Source organism: Nelumbo nucifera, chromosome 3 (genome assembly GCF_055504915.1).
Source record: "Nelumbo nucifera cultivar China Antique chromosome 3, China Antique-T2T, whole genome shotgun sequence".
Classification (NCBI taxonomy): Eukaryota; Viridiplantae; Streptophyta; class Magnoliopsida; order Proteales; family Nelumbonaceae; genus Nelumbo; species Nelumbo nucifera.
The window spans coordinates 11,939,805-11,962,123 of NC_142651.1; the positions used below are offsets into that span (position 1 = coordinate 11,939,805).

General features: G+C 38.2%; 2 protein-coding genes across 4 annotated transcripts in view; both read left to right on the plus strand.

Moving 5' to 3' along the window:
- The window catches only part of LOC104596236 (SWIM zinc finger family protein), a 30,794-nt gene extending 15,737 nt beyond the window's left edge, over window positions 1–15,057 (plus strand). Inside the window, exons 3-8 of one of the 3 annotated variants that reach the window (XM_010257331.3) lie at window positions 2,092–2,410; window positions 11,804–12,455; window positions 12,549–12,748; window positions 12,834–13,078; window positions 13,221–14,045; window positions 14,476–15,057. In XM_010257331.3, coding sequence (XP_010255633.1) covers window positions 2,142–2,410; window positions 11,804–12,455; window positions 12,549–12,748; window positions 12,834–13,078; window positions 13,221–14,011 — 2,157 coding nt within the window. In that variant the 5' untranslated portion in view covers window positions 2,092–2,141 and the 3' untranslated portion in view covers window positions 14,012–14,045; window positions 14,476–15,057. The remainder of the gene's footprint in view (window positions 1–2,091; window positions 2,411–11,803; window positions 12,456–12,548; window positions 12,749–12,833; window positions 13,079–13,220; window positions 14,046–14,475) is intronic. The other 2 variants (XM_010257315.3, XM_010257340.3) reach the window with 2 other exon arrangements.
- A 5,529-nt stretch (window positions 15,058–20,586) lies between these two features.
- LOC104602788 (uncharacterized) lies at window positions 20,587–22,069 on the plus strand. Its single transcript, XM_010266605.3, has one exon. It carries the CDS (start codon window positions 20,848–20,850, stop codon window positions 21,844–21,846), a length of 999 nt encoding a protein of 332 aa, XP_010264907.1. The 5' UTR covers window positions 20,587–20,847; the 3' UTR covers window positions 21,847–22,069.
- The last annotated feature ends 250 nt before the right edge of the window (window positions 22,070–22,319 follow it).

The following is a 22,319-nucleotide window of genomic DNA, read 5'->3' on the forward strand; positions in this document are numbered from 1 at the left end:
TCCAAGAGGCCAGTTTCCTATCAACCTTCTCAATAATAGGTTCCCAAATGGATTTAGATTTACAGCTTTCACCCAATGGCATACCCAGGTATTTTGAAGGGAGTTTACCCACTTTACATCCCCAATCAACCGCCCAAGAATCCAGGTTTGCCACTTCCCCAACTGCCAATATCTCACTCTTTTTGATGTTGATGTGTAGGCCTGAAACCACCTCGAACCATCTTAGGATTGCCTTAACATTCCTAAATTATTCCCAAGATGCACCACAGAAAAAGAGTGTGTCATCTGCAAATTGCAGAAGAGGAACCTCTACTTCCCCATTTCCTACTTGGAAGCCTTCTAGCAATCCTCCCTCCGTCACTCTCTCTACCATTCTGAAGAGGGCTTCTGTTACACATATAAATAAGAGCGGGGAGAGGGGATCTCCCTGTCGAAGACCCCTAGTGCTTCCAAAATGCCCAAACGAGGTTCCATTTATGAGAACTGAAAATGAAGAAGAAGAAAGACACTTTTATCCAATTTCTCCATTTCACCCCAAAATTCATCCTCCTCAACATGTAATCAAGGAAATTCCAATTTGTACAGTTCTCTTGCCTAGGTGACTGGGTGCACCACTGTTGCCTAGATCATATATATGCTTTAGTGATTATGCTTATTATCTACTCTAATAACTTCGGAACTGCGAGTTTTAATTTGAAAATGCAAGTATGGACAATTTGACTTTAGGCTTTATGATTTTTCTAGTTATTTCCTCTTTTTGGAAAAGTTGGCTATATTTCTATTTGTTTTATTTTAAAGCATATACTTCTTAGGCTTATGCCTTTTGCATTCTGGTTTATACCTCATGCCTCAAGATAGTGTGAAGCTTCATATCACATCTCTGCATTTTAAAACATTTCTCATTGTGTAGGTTAGTTTCAATAGTTCTCTGGTTGTCTTGGGACTATTAAAATAAACACTCACATGGCACAAAAAGTAGAGTTATATGACCTCATTAACCATCTTGAAATGACCTCTCTTTTTCTCTTTCTTTTATTTCAATTTCATTTTCTTCTTTACAATAGTTGGCCTTTTATTTTGCATTTTTTTAATTTCAAAGCCTTCTTATAGTCATCTCCAATGGTATCTCTGTTTGTGAACTTATTTATTTCTTTTTTATGCTAGGGGTCTTGTATTTCTATTCTTTTATTTAGTTATGATCCTAAAGAATGTTCAATCTGCAACATAGATGTCTGGCTAGTCTGCATTAGTGTTGATTGGTTTTCTCAATCCTCTTGGTAGGTTAAACCATTGTCCCATGGACTCGTCTTATGGATGGTACAATGGGCTGGGAATGTATTGGGTTTTAACACCTCAAAGATTCTTTGGTTTACTATTTCAAATTATTATTTATTTTCCCATTTCTTGTTTGATATAAACTAATACACACCCTGAATTATGACTTCAGTTCTTTTCTAAAGCATTAGGTCATAAAGGTGATATTTTGCATTTATGCATATGAGTTTAGTGTTATGCAATGCACTCAGTTCTTACTTCCCCAATTAGTTCCTTGTCATTGCTGTTTCAGCTCCAGAGCCAGTTTCCCAGTAGATATCCTGACCAACTTGTTTTGTCAGTCTCCATGTAATTGCATGGTTGCATCTCAAACCGGACTGTGAATTCATTTTTCACATTGCCAGGATATATCAACACAAGCAATGATTTTTGTGGTCATAAAATATCTTGATGGTTTTGATGTTTTTTGGGTGCAATGATGGTTTTGATTAAGGCCTTCGGTATTTCACAATGTTTTGTCTCCATACAGTCAAGGGCACTTTCTTCTGGTTCCCAAACCTTTTCTTCAATGGAATTTATTTTTGTCCAAGCAGATTAGAGACTTCCTTCCCTTTAACATTGAGTTGGATAAATGTCACTGATTACCAATCTGTGATATTTATTGGATAACATATGGAAGTGTTTGGAGATTCTGCGAAGCATTAAAGTTTGATATTTCTTTCTAATTGCCTGAATCTGATACTGAAACTTTAACATTGAGTTGGCTCACGTAACTTCTCCATGCACATTGTTCTTGTTATTATTGATAACTTATAGTTTGCTTCTCAGGAATTCAGATGTATTGAGGGCTAGCATTGATATAATTGATGGACATAATAGAATCAATCCTCAATATTCCGGTTCAAGATCCACCGGAGGAAGACTTCTCTTCTGCTGATTTGAACTGGACAAAGTTTGGAACTGCTGAGCATCATGATGATGTGGCCCTTATTCCTTATGACCGAGTTGATGCATTTATAATTGGAGAATGTTCTAACGTGGAATGCCCGACTAGGTTTCACATTGAGAGAGGAAGAAAGAGGTCAAAAGGCAGCCTAAAGACATACAAGAGTGATGAGTATCTGGAGTATAGACTGTAAGTCTTCTATCTCATGTTTCTAACTTTCAATTCCTTTTTAGCAATTTTTTGTTGGGTCTCTGCAAATTGGAGGCACCATGTTGTATCATTGTTGCTAATATCACATCTTTGAAGGTCTATGTATTGACAAATGTGGTGCAATTGGTCTCGTCTAACTTGACATTAATTTTTTTTTTTGAAGAAGGTAAAGTAAATTTTTATTAGAACAGAACCAAATTACAGAATACAAGAGGCCCCTAAAAACAGCAATTCCAGGGGCCAGGAAACCAGAAATTCATTACAACTTAAAAAACTGCCAGCAATCAGCTGGGCTCCAAATATCCTTGGTTGAACCCCTAATGCAGCGGCATTCCAAGAGATTAACTTTCCAAAAGTACAGGACAACAGTTGATCCACTGCACAGTGCCTTTTTCTGGAAGATTCTTCTGTTTCTTTCAGCCCAAATGGTGCTGATTACTGCCACAGGAATTGAGACCCACACCCTTTTTCCTAACTTGGATAGGCCTTTCTAGTCCCAGCACCACAAAAGATCCAGAACAGTCACATGCATAACCCAAGAAAGATGCCAAGAGGAGATGAAGTGGTTCCAGATTTTAGTGGAGATAGGACAGTGCAGAAACAGATGATTGCTGTCTTCATCCCCTTGATTACAGAACACACAAGACAAATCCTGAAGCTGTTTACCTCTCCTCTCCAGATTCTTCTTGGTAAGACACTTATTCAAAGCCACAGCCCAGAGCAAATGAAGTGACAGAAAATAGACCATCGTTACTCCAAGTTCAAACCCAGGAGTCTTCTTCTGACAAATTCAGGGACTGGCTGAACCACAACTCCAGCAGCTCTGACACTTGATCTAGTTCCCAATCCTGGAAATGCCATATGAAAGAGGGGCCCCATAGGCATGTGTTATCTCTAACCTTACAGCAGTCAGCAACCAAGACTTGGTTCTCTGCAATTTGGAACAGCTGAGGGAAGTCAGGGAACATCTCTGCAAGAGGTCTGTTAATACACTACACACATCCTTCTAGAAGCTAACCCTATGACCATTCCCCAACTTTACAGAAAGACCACTACTCATTAGAGGGAAGACCTCCATGATTTTCTTCCAAATAGAGCACCTTAGATAGATCACAGAATTGGTAGTTACCCAATCCCTGTCTGAGTTATATTTGGCTGCAACTAATTTCCTCCACCAGCTTCCTCTTTCTCTGCCAAATTTCCAGATCCATTTCCCCAAAAGAGCCTTGTTGAAAACCTTCATTTTTCTGACCCCCAGACCAACTTTGTGTTTCGGGGCACAAACTTGATCCCAGCTGACCAAGTGCATCTTCTTCTCTTCTTCCCACCCTTTCGATAGGAAGTCCCTCTGCAATTTTTCCATTCTTTGGGCCACTTTCTCTGGCATTGGGAAGAGTGACAGAAAGTAGGAAGGCAGATTAGATGAAGAACTCTTAAGGAGAGTAATTCTTCCACCCAGAGAAAGATCTAGCTTGACATTCATCTTGATTTTTTTTTGATCAATAACTGTGAAATGTTAAATTTAAGAAGAATTACAAAGCAAGGGGGCTAAACAATCTTAGCTCCCTAAAACAGTCTATGAGCAGCAAATACAATTACAATAAAGCCCAAAACAAAGAGTTTCTATTAATCCCTTGCCTCGCTAAATCATCTGCAGTGAGTTTGCACTTCTCTTAACCCATTTGTACTGAATTTCAACATCCTTAGCCAGCCACTTAAATTTTCGTTTTTCATTGCTGTACTTCCATATCCTTGAGTTATCTTCTTTTAACCAGTTCACCACCACTTCAGAATCTCCTTCAATAATCAGCTTTCTAATTTGCATCTCCTTGGCTCTTCGAACCCCTTTAATGGCTGCAAGAATCTCAGCCCTCAAGGAATCCCCTTCCCCAATTGGTCCTGAAAACATAGCTAACAGATTTCCATGTTCATCTCTTATTGCTCCCCCTATTCCAGATGGACCTGGATTTCCCATACTTCTTCTATCAAAATTTAGTTTAAGAAAGCCATTAGATGGGGGACTCCAGCAAGAGAGTTATGTCTTCTTAGCTGAGGCTAATTCAGCAATTTCCTTCCAGTTTTTTACCGTCTCATCTACTGAGAAGTCTGCAAACAAGGCCAAAGTTTTCAGCCAATGTATCACCCTAACATGGATTACCTCCAATTTTACTTCCAAGGTTCTCTCCTTTTCTGAAAATATCCTTGAGTTCCTCTCCTCCCAAACAGTCCAGCATATACATTCATCTTGATTGGAAATTTAAATCTTGAAAATTTTACTCTATACCAGGTTGTAATTTGTAGAAAAGGGAATCTCTGTAGTGTGGTGTGGAATCTGTTGTTACATTACGGTGTACTTGTTTCAATGTTGTTCGCTTTGTGAACAGTTTGAGTTGATTAATGATTTTTTTGTTATTTATCAAAAAAAAAAGCTTGGATGTTTGAAGAAGTAGTTTAGCCGTATGATTTATGGAGTCACCAATTTGACTTCAACTTCAACATGAGAATGGAAAATTAGGACACAATTCTTTCTTTATATAAAATCAAGACATGATGATGAGTTAGAGTCACATAGTTACAAACAAGTGATTGACTGCAATGATTCCTTGACTTTTCAATCTCTCTCTCTCTCTCTCTCTCTCTCTCAAGTCTTTCAAGATAAAACAATAAAATTTCATGGCAAACATCTTAACTTATTAAAGATCGCTTAGAAAAATAGTCATGACCTCTCGGTTTTTGAGTGACATCTAGCCTGTCTTACCCCGCGCTATAAAATGTGGGGAAGTGATGACTAGTCACTTTGGCTGCTCTAGTCAAATGCCTAGGTGCTGATTAGTCAAAAGGAAAGATATGGTCTAAACTGTGCACAGCTTCTTGTTGTACACTTGTACATGAGAATATCTTTTTGTAAAGCAGGGCTGGGGGGTACAGGATTGCTTGGGCAGTGTTTTGTAGATCCCTGTGTACAGCTTCTTGTTGTACATTTTTTTGTTCTCTTTTGTCTCTTTTAATGACATTATATTTTACCCGTTTCAAAAAAAAAAAAAAAAAGATATGGTCTGAACTTAAGCGCTCCCCTGTTGTCTGGGCACCTTGGCGCCTTGAAAACTATGCATTTTATGCAGTTCTCTACTAGGTATTACAGAAGGAATTTATAGTGGTAACAATTGTTCTACTTTGTTGTGGTCATTCCTGAACATTTTGAGAGAAAAGGGTAAAGTGTTGCATTAATCAAAACTCAGAACATTGAAAAGTTTTAATGTATTAGTGTTGAGTGTAATAAAAACTCAAAAAATGTACAAAGCCTTGCTCAATAAGGCACTATGGTCATTCCTGAACATGGAGATCCCACTTTCACTAACCTTGCCATTAAACAATAGATAGAATACACAAGAACTTAATAGTCAGCATGAGAGGACAACTATTTGATAGTCTTTGATACAAGTGATTGTCATCTTATTTTTATACAAGACATACCAATTAAGCTCAACCTTTTTTTTAATCAGTAACAGTCAAAACTTTATTAACAAATAAATATACAGAAGATACAGATTCACAACATAAGGGATGTAGATCGCCAGCTTTGTTTGCTACTCTCTTGGGAATCAACTATCAAGGAACTTCAGGAACCATGGGATTTCAAAAAATCACAAGGGGATTGACTGTTTTAGTATTTTCAGGGATACTAGGCTGTTAATACTTGAATAGAGCCGAGTTGGTACTTTTATGGGGACCAAGTTGAAATATGCCATGAGTTATGATCAAGAGAAAGAAATAGGAAAAGAAAATTAAGGAAAAAAAGAAAAAAAGAAAAAAAGAAAAAAAAGGAAAAGAAAGAAAAAGAAAGCAAAAAAGAGAGAGAGAGAATGGACAATTTAAAAATTGCTTCTTGGAATGTTAGGGGTTTAAACTCAGGGCGGCGAAGGGTGGTAGCAGGGGGCTTTTTGAAAGAAGTGGAAGCCTTCAGTCTTGTGTATTCAGGAAACAAAGATGGAGGCGATGTCCAATGAGGTGGTACGATCTTTGTGGGGCAATCTGGACTGTGAGTGGAAGGCAATTCCTGCAGTGGGCACAACTGGGGGTCTGTTAATTGTTTGGAATCCTTGTTCTCACTCGATTCAGGGGGTGGTGAAGGGCTTGTTCTCAGTGTCTTTGCTGTTCCAATCCTTTGAATGTAATTTCAAATGGGTTATGACCGGGGTGTATGGGCCAACAGAGGATAGAAGTAGAGGGGACCTGTGGGCTGAGTTAGACGGGATAAGAGAGAGGTAGGATTTCCCTTGGGTAATTGGGGGGGGGTTAATACAGTCCGATTTTCCTCGGAGAAGAGGGGCGGTAATAATAGATGTAGGGGTAGACAAGGCTTCTCACAGTTTCTGAGAAGATGGGAGCTAGTGGATTTACCTTTATTGGGGGGCAAGGTATACCTGGACAAACAATCAGGAAGATCTAGTATTAGAGAAGTTGGACAGATTTATAATTTTCACTGACTGGGAGGATAGCTTCCCTAATCTATCCCAAGAAGCATTGCCCCGCCCTCTCTCAGATCACTCACCAGTTCTGTTGGACTGTAAAGGTTTAGTCACCTTAAGAAATCCACCTTTCAGGTTTGAACAGTTGTGGCTGGAAGAGGAAGGCTTCATGGATCAGATTAGAAGGTGGTGGGAGGAACACAGTAACTGGAACAGCAGGTCATGTTTTCTGTAAGAAACTTTCCTATGTAAAGTCTGAATTGAAACGACAGAAGAGGCAGGTCTTTAAAGGGGTAGAAAGGAGAAAACAGGATTTCCTAAAGGAAATAGCGGAGGTGGATCGGGTGGAGGAAGAGAGGAGTTTTTCGGAGGAGAGATAGAAGAGGGCAAGGGCAAAATTAGACTATGACAAATTATGTTTCCAAGAATAAATTAAGTGGACACAACGTTCCAGATGTTTGTGGTTAAAACAGGGGGATAAAAACACAGCTTTCTTCCATAAAATAGCAAACAACAGAAGGAGAACTAATACTATTAAGAGGCTGGAGGAAGGGGGGGGGAGGTGATCGAAGGGGAAGAAAGGATCAGACAAACAGCAACTAATTATTTAAAAAATCTCTATAAAGAAAGGTGGAGAAGAAGATTGAAGCTGGATGGGCTGCCTTTCAAGAGGCTCTCTCAGTTTGAGGCCAACCAACTGGAAGCAGATTTCTCAGAAGAGGAAGTAAGAGCCGCAATTGAGGAAATGGAAGGTGAAAAAGCACCAGAGCCAGATGGATTCACAATGGAATTTTTTAAAAGAAGTTGGAGTTTCATAAGAGAGGACTTAATGAAAGTTTTTCAGTAGTTCCATCAGAATGGTGCATTCGAAAGAAGCCTAAACTCTACTACTTTGGCTTTAATTCCCAAGAAGAAAGGTGCGGTGGGTTTGAAAGATTTCAGATCAATAAGCCTTGTTAGCAGCATCTATAAGGTGGTGGCAAAGGTGTTAGCTAAGAGAATGAGAGGGGTGATGGAAAAACTAATATCAGAATCTCAGGGAGCTTTTGTAGATGGGAGGCAAATTATTGATATGTTCTAGTGGCAAATGAACTCATTGACTCCAAAAGAAGAAGTTGGGGGGGGGTGTTGCTCAAAGTGGACTTGGAAAAGGCGTACGACCATGTAAATTGGGAGTTTTTTGGATTACATGCTTAAAAGGTTCAATTTTGGGAGGAGGTGGAGGAATTGGATAAAGGTGTGTGTAACAACAGCTAGCTTCTCTATCTTGGTAAACGGTGTTTCAGTAGGCAGGTTTCAGAGCTCGAGGGGCCTAAGGCAAGGTGACCCCCTCTCTCCCTTGCTGTTTATTTGTGTATCGGAAGCTTTAAGTATGATGGTGAATAAGACAGTGGAAGGAGGATTAATTGAGGGCTTCAAGGTGGGTCAATAAGTGGAGGTAGCACTGCTGCAGTTTGCTGATGATACTCTTATTCTTTGTCATCGCAATAGAAGATTAAGTGGAAAAAATCAGAATGATTTTAACTTTGTTTGAAGTGGTCTCTGGCCTGAAAGTCAATATGTGTAAAAGTGAGCTAATGGCAGTGGGGACTGGTCCAAATTTGGAAGTGTTGGCAGATATTGTAGGCTGCAATGTTGGAAAGTTGCCATCAAAGTATTGGGGATGCCACTTGGGGAAAAATGCATTTCAAAGAAGATTTGGGACCCAGTGATGGAAAGAATGGACAAGGAAACTTGCCTCTTGGAAATCGAGGTATCTATCAGAGGGAGGGAAACTTACATTATTAAAAAGTGTTTTGTCTTCTCTTCCTACCTACTTATTGTCTCTTTTCCATATTCCAGCTAGTGCAGCTAAGATGCTGGAGAGGACAACGAGAGATTTTCTTTGGCAGGGATGGAAGGATGAGGTGAAACTTCATTTAGTCAGCTGGAGCAAAGCTTGTAAGCCAAGAAAGGCAGGAGGTCTGGGTTTAAGGAATGGGAGAAAGTTCAACCTGGCTTGTCTAGGGAAATGGTATTAGGGGTGGAATGAACAGACCACAAGTCAATGGAGAAAAGTAATAGAGGCTAAGTATGGCTCAAGGAACACAAATTGGGACCCAGGGGAATCAAATGTCTTATGGATGTGCGGTCTGGAAGGGTATTCAGAAGTCAGAGAAGGATTTCAGACAAGGTTTAAGAATGGAAGTAGGAGACGGTTTTAGAGTCAGTTTCTGGAAGGAGGTCTGGTGTAGGGTTAGCCCTCTTAAGGACAGATTCCCAACCCTCTTCAATATTGCTAACAACGAGTGTTTGGTGTCAGAGGTGTTTTCTCAGGTTGGAGGGGCAGCTGTGTGGTATCCCAGTTTTAGAAGGAATCTGAATGATTGGGAAGTGGAGCAATGGGAGGAGCTGATGCAGATGCTGTGTGAGGTAAGGGTGGATAGTACAAGGGGGGACAGGAGGATTTGGGCAAAGGAGAAATCAGGTAGGTTCTCAGTCAAATCTGTTTACAGCAGCCTTTGCAGGGAGGAGGAAGATAATTTCCCTGAAGACCTGGTATGGAGGACAGTGGCTCCTTTAAAAGTCTCCTTTTGTCTATAGGTGACAGCTTTAGGGAAGTGCTTAACAGCTGATAATTTGTCAGAGGTTGGGTAGTAGAACCAAGCAGATGTGTTCTATGTGGCAACAATTCTGAAAAGTTGGAGCATCTCTTCCTGCACTGCAGATTCAGTTGGGTGATTCGGATGAAAATGCTAGAGCTTTTTGGAGTTCAGTCCTGCCTCCCAAGAAATGTATTGGATCTGTTACGGGGCTGGGGTCTGAAGGGTCTGTCGAGAAGAGGTAAGATTGTATGGAAGGTGTTGCCAGCGGTGGTGGTGTGGTCAATTTGGTCGGAAAGAAATATGTGACTCTTTGAAAATCAGTTGAGATCAGAGGAGGAAGTCTTAAAGAGCATCTGGGGAAGGTTATATTCCTGGGTGGCAACTCACAAACCGTTCAAGAATTGCCCTTATGATTCTTTTTTGGAATAATCTTTTTGTATGATGTTCCTTTTTGATTTTTTGAGTTGTTCATAGTGAGTGCCTTGCTCAGTGCCTCAATGGGCAAGGCTGTAGCCTGTATGTATTTCTTTCAGTCTTCTTTAATGAATAACTTTACCTTTTTTCTCAAAAAAAAAAGGACCAAGGTCAGCTAGTTATGTAGTTGATACATAGCTGGAGGTGGAGTAGGGAGGAAGGCTTTGTATAGTTTCCTGTAATTTTTGTTAAATCCATGTGTAGAGACTGGACATTTTGTCATCTTACAATATGATTGTTTTTCTTTTTCAAAGTTCTTTGGTCCTTCCCCTTGGGATGAAAGATTGTACGGAATTTCTTATTTGATCTCTTTTTTTTATTTAATAAAATTTTTTAATCATTGATCTGAAAGAAGGAAAGGCCAAAATTTTCTGTTATAGCTTCCTCCTAATCCTCTTTAAAAAAGAAAAAATAAATAAAGATATAAAAAGAAGGAAAACTATTTTTAACTTTGGAAAAGCCATAGATCTTGATAGATGGTGAATCTGCAAATGCCATTAGATGGGCTAGAGGGTTCTAGGTATACTAGGGATTATCCTTATGCCCAATGAGGTGTATTTCTTTTGACATGATTGTATTTTGAAAGCATTCTCTAGGGATCAGAATGAACTTTTGATGGGCTAACTGGGTCAGGGGTTAGTTGTGATGGTATATAGATGGTTGACATTGCCGCAGAATGTTTTATATAGCTTCGTGTTTATACATCTTTGGATGGATTCACATTCTTTTGTCTGATCATCTGATGTCCATTCTATAGACTGTTAAGATGTCAACCCAATCTGGTTAGGAAGAAGAGGGTCAGCCAACTGGCAGCTATGTCAGTTCCACTTTGTACATTTACTGCAAAGATCTTCCATTGGAAAGGGAACTTCTCAGTGAAAGAGGCATTGGAAATTGAGACAGGAAGCTACTGCTTCTAGAATGCAAATTCATCCTTATGTTTTATTGGAGTATACTGATTGAAATAACACAAAAGGGTTCATGGATGAAGTAAGTGAAGAAACCTATGATAATCTTTTGAATCTGAAAAGTGGATGCGAGCACTAGTGTGCATTCATTCAAATGTATGGAATGCACTAATGTGCAACGGCTTTGAGCATACGAAGCAAGGTGCCAACCAGCTGGTTGGTAAGGTCTCCTGATGGTTGTAGCGGAGGCTTGGGATCAAATCCCGCCTGCACCTGGGTTGGGGGATGGGTACCCCTCATTGTGTAGCCCTTCAAAAGAAATAAAAAAAAACAGCTTTGAGCATACGAACAAACTAGTGTGAAAACGGAAGTGTGCTAAAAGCATGATTTAAAATGAGTGTGCACACTAGCAACAAGCAATGGATTGAGTACTAGTGCTAATGCACAACTTGCTTCTCTAGCAACATAACCTAATGCATTACGGTGCCCTGGCAGGTGCGTTCACTTGCTCTTAATCCATTCTATAAACAGTCTTATTTTAATTGTTTTTAATGTAATTTTTTTTTTTAATTTCTCACTGCTTGAGAAGAAGTGAAAGACACAAGTGCTTTGATTAACAGTTAACAATTTTATTAAAAAAATCCCCTTGATATCTCTTGGAAACCAATGCTTGAGATCACTGTGCATGTGTAAGCTGGCACACCAACTGAAAAGTCTGGATTGATCCAATAAGAATATCATGTATACAGTATAGGATCAATGATTCAAAGGCTTTGACATATATGAAGGATTAAATTGCACCATAACCCTCTTTGTCCTTATATGTAAGAACAATGACATGTTAAACTCTTTTATCCTACATGGACCGAAAGAATAAATATCTATTTTGAAAAAGAAATTTATTTTACAGTTTTTATTTGTTTTTTCTTTGTGAAGCTATTGGTGCTCTTTTGGACCTGAGAATTATGGGGAAGGTGGGGGTATATTACCAAGCAGGAGATATCGACTCAATACCAGAAATCGTGCTGCTAGACCACAATCCATGAGGGGCTGTACTTGCCACTTTGTAGTCAAGCGCTTGTATGCTCGTCCATCTCTTGCACTCATAATATACAATGAGAGACGCCACATAAACAAGTCTGGTTTTGTTTGTCATGGTCCACTAGATAGAGATGCTATTGGTCCTGGTGCTAAGAAAATCCCATATATCTGTAATGAGATCCAACAACAAACAATGTCAATGATTTATCTTGGCCTTCCTGAGGAGAATGTATTGCAGAAGCACATTGAAGGGGTTCAACGCTACTGTGGCTCAAATGCAAAAGTTACTACCCTTGCATCCCAGTATGTTCGCAAACTTGGGATGATTATAAAAAGGTCAACATATGAATTGGATCTGGATGATCAAGCTAGTATTCGCTTATGGGTTGAACGCAATAAGAAATCTGTATTCTTCTATCAGGATTCTTCCGAAACAGATCCTTTCATTTTGGGGATTCAAACAGAATGGCAGTTGCAACAAATGATCCGTTTTGGATATCATGGTCTTATGGCATGTGATTCAACATTTGGCATAAAAAAACTCAAGGTAAGTATTACTAGTACATAGTTAATTAGTTATAACCACAACAGAAAGTTAATGGACAGGATTTTTATGATATGTGGTGTTTTTGAATGACAGTATCCACTGTGTACACTACTTGTATTTGATTCAAGACAACATGCCCTTCCAGTTGCCTGGGTCATAACACGTACTGCTGCCAAGCAGGATGTGTCCAAGTGGATGAAATCTCTTTTGGATCGAGCACGCACCATTGATTCAGCTTGGAAGATCAATGGGTTTCTGATTGATGATGCAGCTGCAGAGGTTGATCCAATCAGGCAAGATGCTTTGATAAATATGAATATTTGTTTATTCTTCTGGCAATACAAAACCATCCATGTGTTTACCATTTGGATGTTACAGGGATATATTTTGCTGTCCTGTTCTCTTTTGCCTCTGGCGTGTTCGTAGATCATGGCTGAGGAACATTATCAAGAAGTGCAATAACATTGAAGTTCAGCGAGAGATTTTTAAACGTCTGGGAAAAATAGTGTATGCCATCTGGGGTGGGATGGATTCGGCGGATGCCATGGGGGAGTTTATCCAAGATTTTGTTGATCAGACTGCCTTCATGCAGTATTTCAAGGCCTGTTGGGTGCCTAAGATTGGTAATTAATTTATAACTACTTGTGTTGTTATTGGATGTACTTTTTTTTTCTAGATTCTCTCTTCTCGTTATACTCTATAATTTTTTGGACATTTTCATTGTACTTGTGCATAAAAATAAACTTTTACTTTCTTTTCTGATAGAAATGTGGCTTGCTACCATGAAAGCTTTTCCACTTGCAAGTCAAGAGGCATCTGGAGCCATAGAAGCATATCATGTTAAGCTGAAGCTGAAATTATATGATGATTCACATCTTGGTGCACTCCAACGGGTTGATTGGTTGGTGCACAAGCTGACAACTGAATTGCATTCAAGCTATTGGCTTGATAGATATGCAGATGAAAGTGATTCCTTTCAAAATGTTAAGGAAGAATATATTGCTTCTACATCTTGGCACCGAGCACTGCAAATTCCAGACGCTGCTGTTACCTTGGATGATAAAGAGCATCTCTTTGCAAAAGTTGTAAGCCAGAAGGACAGTAGCCAGTCACATCTAATATGGAATCCTGGATCAGAGTTCTCTTTTTGTGATTGTGAATGGTCAATGCAGGGAAACCTTTGCAAACATGTTATCAAGGTCAATATGATCTGTCAAAATTGCAAGAACTATCAACCTTCCATGTCATTTCAATCGTTCAGAGAGATCTTGCTCAATTTGTGGAAAAAACCAATTGATGATTCAATTGCGCTTGATCAGTCAATTGCCCGGACAAGCCAAATGCTTGACCAAATACAAAGGCTAGTTGAATTAAGCAATTCCAAAGACATTGGTAATTTAATAAACAATCTACCACTGAAGTGGGTGTCAAAGAAAGGTAGAACTGTATCTCGCAAACCAGCATCATCTTTGGCTATTTGTGCTAGGAATAATTCCAAGAATGCTGCTACCCTTAAAAAGAACCGCAAAAGGAAGAGGCTGTCTCGGTTCAGGTGATATCTTGAATATATGGAGAAAACGGCAGTAACAGGTATTTTTCTGCCTTTTTTCAAATTTCCGTTATTTGTTTATGTCTTGTCTTTTCAAGTATTTTTTTGAAACTTTCAGCTTTCTTGCTTGGGTATATATACATTTCTCTGTCACTTGCTCAATTTCCCCCATTCTGTACCTTTTGTAATATTTCTTTTATTTACTTGATGTTTATGCATCACTTGGTGGTGTTGGGTAACTCTTGCAGATATTTTACATTTTTTATCTATCATGTCCCATTCAATTTTCAGCAATCCATAGCTTTTGTCATCCTTCTCTTTTTTTACTTGTTCTGTTGATGCAATGAAGCTTAGTGATGTTGGTGAATTTGTGCCAGATTTTTCAACAATCCGTAGCTTTTTGTCATCCTTTTCTTTGTTTATTTGCGTAATCGATATATATGTATTTATATGGTACTTTCATTTGCACAGGATCCTTTTTCCACAGTCTATGTGGACATGCCATTTCCCTGAATAACATGACTTAATCTTTGGTCATGGAACTTGGAAAGCATTAGTGATGTCCCTGATAGCATGGCCCTTTGTTTTTTACTGAGAAGAGGTGCATGTTTTAATGGTGTCCTGAGCCACATCTTTGGAAATTTGGAGGAAGAGCTCACCTACGTATCTAGATATAATAGTATTGTAGTAACTGTTTGGATGAAGAACCTTGATGATAACTTGAATGCCCCCACGAAATGTGGTTGTGGTGTGGTTGTAATGAGTGTATAGAATGGCTCTGAACTGTGTCCTCTGAAGGGATTACTTCAATTTTGATGAAAGATCCTTGGGCATTTTAAGGCCTGAATATGCTGAAGTTGCACCATTTATCAGCAAACTTCAGTTTCTTTTTCTTATTGTTCATGTTTTTTATTGTACCAGAGGCCAAATTTTGTCCCAAGCATGAACCGGAGATGTAATATGCCTATGTTTTGTTCTTATCATTTGACTAGTCTCTTTATTACATGCTGTACTTAATTTCAGAATATTAAAGTATAGTGCTTCATATCATAACTAGTTGACAAGAAATTTTGGAAACTGGACATGTTACGCATAAGCACCGTCTTTGCCTTGTATGGTTTTTGAACTGTCGGTGACTGACCTGGATGGTTGGACCTTTCGGCCTAGAATCCATTCAGGCAATTGGTTCTGTTTCACCCCTGAACTTTTCCTCTGCCAAAAACTGTTGACTTGGTCAGTGACCTGCCGATTCAGACGGTTGAACCATTGACTCATTTGACCCGGATAATGGTTTTGACTGTTTTTATATTTTAATTAATTTTTTTTATTATTCAGACCGTATGATTGAACTGCTGACCTAAAAACCAGTGGCAAAGCAGTTCCGGTTTGACCTGGTTTTTAAAACATTGTTGCTGGGATCGTTAACTGTGTTACAGCTAACATAGAGCCTAGGGACTGTTTGGGAGAACTCTGGCTGTGGGTGGGATCATTTTTTGTCATGGCATGTCATTCCATCGAGTTCTATGCTTGTCATTTTGGTCAAAAGAATGTTGAGTGCAATTATTTTTTTACCCCACACCTATGGTAATGTGTCATGCCGAGAACGTTTCTGACGGCCTAAGCTGGTGGCCAAGAAAGATATCACCTACCATTCCTATGTGCTTGATGACAAGAATGGTAAGTAAATAAAATTAAACGAACTATCCGATTGGATATTGTCCTCCATCCTTGTTAAATGTATACTGATGGTAAGTTGAAAACCAGTAGAAGTTATTTATAGTGAACCAATCACCCCTTACAATTTAAGGCCATCGAATTGGTGACTAATATTGTATCATTGGGGTGGAGTTGACATCTTCGCTTCACAAAGGCCGATGTTTCCAATACATGGCGGAAATGTACTATGAGACAGCCGGAGATATAGATGAGGGAATTCGACACAATATAATGAATACCTGTCCCCGAGGATGGGTTGAATTGGTACACTTTGATAGATTAGTTGACCTGTTACACAAATTAGGGCTGTTGGTCATTTCGATTCACGTAATTTGCCCGGCCGAACTGACATGCTCAATTTGATATATTCACCACCCGAAACCGAACCAAAAATATCTGAACTGACTTAAATTGGATTTCTGGACACTATACCTCTATGTTTGACAGCCAAGTTTGAGAGCTATAGTTGTAGGCTTTGACAGTAGAAATTCTATTTTTATATAAAAGATTTGAATTTCAAAATGAAGACAAAAAAAGGTACATAGATAGTCTCCAGCTGACTCCAATTATTTTTTATTTTTAAACGAGGTAAGTTTAAGTGATATTGGGACAAGAGTAGACTATAATAAAGGGACGTTTCTCATATTTAAAAATTTAAAATATAAAATTATATATATATATATATATATGGCTATGATTGGGTTGAGTTGATTTTGATCGGTTTACACATGATAACTGAAACTGACTTAACCTCTTCGTTTCTTTAATTCAAGAACTAAAATGGACGAAAAATATATGAAAACTAGGAAATTCAGATTGAATTAGGTTGGGTTGGTTAGTTTGGTCGGTTTGATTGAGTTTATAGAACAATCCTTTTAACCTATACCGCAATTGTTATTGCACATACAAAAGCTTAGGTTTCGAAAAGACGATTCACCATATGAATGTTTTTATTTTCCAAATGAGCATGCATCCACTGCGTTGTATGTGCTATATAGTGATTGGGTTTTGTATCCAAACTCGATTGGAAGTTTATCTCCTAGTCCAATGCAATAATTTCATTATTACAAAAAAAAAAAAAAGAAAAAGACAAAAGAGATTTGCAAGATGGTTTGGGCCCCATAACACTATAACTTAGCAAATGTTGTAGCAGGAGATATGGCTGTCAATGGATCGGTTCTACTTCATCAATAATTTTAATAATTTCAATAATTTTTTTTTGTAATTTTTATCATATTTAATATTTTAATGTCTAAAAGGGTATATAATATAAGATAATTTTGGTTAAACACACTTATTTTTTAATATAAACAATTTACTATTTTACTATCATTTTTATTTATCAAAAATGATGTTTTAACTTTTTATGTTGTTAACAGAGATAAATAGATGTGTTAATTGGGTATAGTTTGGTTAGACCTGATTATCTCAATTAATAATTGGGATGAAATAGGTTATGAGTCTATAATTTTGTCCTGATTAAGCTCCAGTTCTCGGGTCGAATGATTCGACTGTCTGGTCCGATTGGATTGACTGTTTTGACCAAAAAAAAAAAAATAAAAAGATCAAAAACTGTTGTCTGGGTCAATGATTCAATGGTTCAATTGCCCGGGTCAACAGTTTATTAATCAAATCAACAGTTTTGAGATGAAACGGAACCAATCAATTGACCAATTCCCGGTTTTTTCCAATCCGACCATCTAATCCAGTCCGATTTTGAAAACACAGGTCCCGTTGGCATCAATGCAAAGAATTTCTCTTCGCTCAAAATATTCTCTTGATTCTCTAGATGTGAATATTATTTGAAAGTGAGATTTTCAAGATCGCAATTCATTTCTGGATGGAAAATCTCATCCAGATGGTTATTTCTCAGAAGCCAAGAAAACCTAACTTCTAGAAATGACAAATGAAATGCTACATTGTACAACACCACTAAAATTAACCCCTTCTTCTCACAGCCTTCCCGGTGTTCTGTCGTTGTCGTTCACCAGAGAAGACTCCATAGTGTTTGATCGTAGAGATCGGCGGTCACTTTGATGACTGTTGTCATGAGTGGTGGTTTGTGTCTGTGTTGTTTTTTTTTTTTTTTTCTTTTTTTAAATTTAATTTTCATTTGATTTTGGTGTTCTTTTTTTTTTTTGTTTACATCAATAATCGATTACCATCGGTGGTCTATGTCCAAACTAAGGAGTGGTGTTCGGTCCATGTTCGCGAAGTATTGGTGGTTAGTGGTTTTGTTGAGTGAAAGGTGATCCGTGTGTGAACAAAAGGGAGGGGGAGAGAGAGATACTGATCAAAAGAAGCTGTGGTTCTGTCCGAGGTTGATCAGTTGATGATGACTGATTGGAGTGTTGCTGTTGTTTATTATTAATATTTTTGAATGCACTGTTTTCTTTATGGTTTGAATCTTCTAGGTTTACGGGTATCATGATGAACTGTGTTGGTGTCTTATTCATTCTTCTCTCCATTGTTGCTTTCTGAAAATCCACCGTCATTCCCCATTGTTGTCTTCTCACTGATTGAAGTGGATTCAGTCCCAAGGCTCCTCGGCCTTCAATGTGATTGGCTTGAGTTTGAGTGGCTGGCCTTGGTAGTTCCTAAGAAATACGTCGGATGGGGTGAGGAAAGAGAAAGATGACAGTGTTTTGTGTTCCTTGATTGAGTTGCAGGAAAACAATGAAGAAGAAGAAGCGTACATGGTAATCAAACTTTGAGCTTGAGAAATAGGAATCAAAATTATATGTCAAATGCATATACTGTTTCTCAGAATCTGGAAAATCTAGAATTCATTCTTTTTTGGAAAATTCAGAGAATTAGAATTTGTGAAGGGATGTTAAAGCTTTTTGAATTAAGATTATCAATCAGCACTTTGCAATTCGACTCTATGGTAACTTGCTTTATAGGGGTGCAAATCGATCAGGATCCAATCTGATCCGAGATCCAATCTTATTTGGTTGAATTCAGATTACCCATATTCGGATCTTTGAATCAGATAATAGGATCCAATCAGAAATCAGATCAGATTTGGATCACCCTCTATCCGATTCGAGAAGATTCAATCTGATATATGTTTTATATATAATACATATATATGTTATTTATTTATTTATAAATATATTATTTATATTATATTTTTGGAAATTTATTATATTATTTATTTTTTATAAAAACATGTATATATATGATGAAAATAATTAAAAACACTTATATATTTTTTTCTTTATTTAAATTGGTATATTTTAATTTTCTTTTAATAATTTATTAATTTTTAAAGAAAATAAATCGGATGGAATCAAATTTGAAGATCCGACTTCCCGATCGGATATGAATTTAGATCCTTACCTATCGGATCCGATTGGATCCACCATAAATAGTATCGGATCGGATTAAGATATACCCTTATTTGAATCCGATCCGATCCATTTGCATTCCTATATGTAGAGTGTAAAACCTTATTTTTTGTATTATTTTGTATGTATTTGAATTATATACATATGCATTTATACTCCTTCCAAACTTAGTCTTATGTTCAATTCCATGGTCCTCAGGAACATGATCTACCATTTATGGTCGCATTTGAAAGAAGACTTGTGTCAAAACCCAAAAGTTGATAGGATTAATAAACCTATAACCATTTGTTCCCTTTTACCACCCAAATCTTGGCTACATATTACAGATCCTATAGACTCAGTTTGGAAGGAATCCAAATATAAATATGTAGAGTATAAAATTATAAATATATAAGGTTTACAAATATAAAATAACACGATTTGCACAGGATATTTTTGTATTTATACTCTTTTCAAATTGGGCTTATAGCTTAATTTAGAAAGAATATAGATACAAATATGCAGAATGCAAAATCTTGTATTTTATATTATTTTGTATATATTTGTATTTGTATTCTTTTCAAACTAGACCATAGTTTAGAAAGAATACAAATACAAATATGTAATGACTCAGTTTAGAAAAAATACAAATACAAATATATAGAATACAAAACTTTATATTTTGTATTGTTTTATATGTATTTGCACTGTATATATTAGTATTTTGACTCCTCCAAACTGAGCCGGCCTATATGACAAATTCTGTCGACCAAGTTAGCGGGTATATCCCACAAAATCAATCCATTAGTTACTAACTATGACAAACAATGGATTTGTTAAAAGATCGTTCATGAAATGGAATTGATGAATGGATTTGCTTAGACATCTGGGTTAAATGATTTGTTTAGTCCCTGTTCTTTCCTTATCCATTTACCGTGAAGGAGATTTACAAGCGTGGATTTTCTAATTCTGAGACATTGTCTTCTACCAGAGTTAGTCATCTAGAAGATGCCAAAGTTATTTCAGTAATTTAATGCTAACAAATATTGGCGTGTTGAATCAGCCTGGGATTTTAAATTCAAAACCAGACGTCGAGTCGAACGTCTATTTCTGAAAAAGAAAAAGTCCCCCCACTTTCCTTCAATTACAAGTATACATACCCTAGCTTGCAAATAAAACACAAATGGTGAAATGGTTATATGCTAGCTCTACATATCAGTCCACAGGGAAAATTGGATCAATCAAATGTAGACCGTCCAAACTTCAGGGGTCCCTCTAGGTTGGCCACATGTGTGCTCATCGCCCCACATCAGCTTCTTGGTTAAGATTTTGGGTGAATTGAATATGGTTTTAGCCATTGAATGATGTTTTTTTTTCCCCACTTTCCATTGAATGATGTTTTAATTTGAATGGAAATAAGAGGAAACCAAACTTCCTTTTGCAGTAATTTGCCACATCACACCATATGAAGGCTTCTCAAACTAGAAATTGGAAACGTCAATTACTCAAGCAGATTTTTGGCTTTACTAATCTCCAATTCTCCATGGTGGGATCTGGGATGAACCCGTTTAGTATGATTTACTGGGTGTTTGGTATAGCGGCGTTGTGGTGTAGTTGCAACCGTTGCATTTTCTGGCCCTTTCAAAGTCCACGCACTCTATGCCCTTGTCAAATTAAGAAGCAAATAAAATAATCAACCCCACAACAAACCCATCTTCATTTCTATTCAGAACTCCATTAATCCTTCTTTCTGCAATTCCCAGTAACAGATCCTCTCAAGGAGAGAGAACCATCAACCATGGACAGAGAACCAGAGGAGCTCCAGTTCCTCGGGTTCTTTGGCATCTACAGAGAAGCCTACAAGATTATCTCCTCATGGTGGACGATCTTCACCAAGATCACCTTATCTCTCATCCTCCCTCTCTCCTTCATCTTCTTGGCTCACATCCAGATATCCGAATTCCTCTTCGCAAAGATCCTCCGCAACGAGGACTCCTTAGACACCACCCCAGTTGACAGCCCCAGATACAACGTCATCCTCGACCGCCTCTCCTCCGAATGGACCACCTACTGGTTATTCAAGGCCGCCTATTTCGTCTTCGTCCTCATCTTTTCCCTCCTCTCAACGTCGGCAGTCGTCTACACGGTTGCCTGCGTCTACACCGCCAAGGAAATCACCTTCAGGAAGATCATGAGCGTAGTCCCCAAGGTCTGGAAGAGGCTCATGGTCACCTTCTTGTGGAACTTCATCATTGTTTTTGCTTACAACGTGGTCGCACTACTGATCTTCATTCTGACTTCCATCGCCGTCGGACCCGGCGCTGCCAGAACGGTGGTTCTACTGGTTTTTCTGGCTGTCTACTTGGTTGGGTTGGTTTACATCACCGTCGTGTGGCACTTGGCGAGCGTGGTATCTGTGCTGGAAGACAGTTACGGAATTCAAGCCATGATCAAGAGCAAAGCCTTGATCAAGGGCAAGATGTGGGTGGCTAGTGCATTCATCCTGTTGTTTAATCTGGCATATTTGTTAATTCAGATTGTATTTGAGAAGCTGGTTGTACATGGGTGGTCAATGGGTGTGGCGAGTAGAGTTGGGTATGGAATCGTTTGTGTCATGTTGCTCTTCTTCTTGGATCTCCTGGGTCTGGTCGTCCAAACTGTGATCTACTTCGTCTGCAAGTCGTATCACCATGAGAACATAGACCAGTCCTGTTTGGCGGATCATCTTGAAGTTTACCTTGGAGAGTATGTACCTTTCAAGGGGAAGGATGTTCAGTTGGAGCAATATTACGTTTGATCTGAAATTCAGTACATGTAAATTTTACTCTGCAACATTATATATCATATCAGTGATGGATGAAGAATGTGTATTAATGTCCTTGTTGGAAAGTAACTTTGAAGTTCATGGACTTTTTTTTTCTTCTTTTAATCCTTAATTTTCTCAACTTCTGAGTGATTATTTTGGTATTTATTGTATATCAAATTGATGAATAAGTCAATATCGGATTTATTAGGCCCTGGAATGACTGCAGAAGAGGAGGACTGATACATGGATAAGAAAGGGCTGGACTTATCTCTTTTTTTTTGGCAAAAGAAAAGCAGCCGAAACTCTTCATTAAGGAACTGATAACCGTACATGTAGAGATAGTGCTGGGTTGTATGATATTTTAACTTGCCCTTTGCATGCCAAGTAAGCTAACGTATGAGCTACTTTGTTATATGTTCTACTTATATGTACACATTCAATTATCTCAAAAGTGGATAGGGGCT

Excerpts from the sequence above, each read along its gene's own strand:
- LOC104602788 (XM_010266605.3), top strand. The coding sequence starts at position 20,848 with ATGGACAGAGAACCAGAGGAGCTCCAGTTCCTCGGGTTCTTTGGCATC.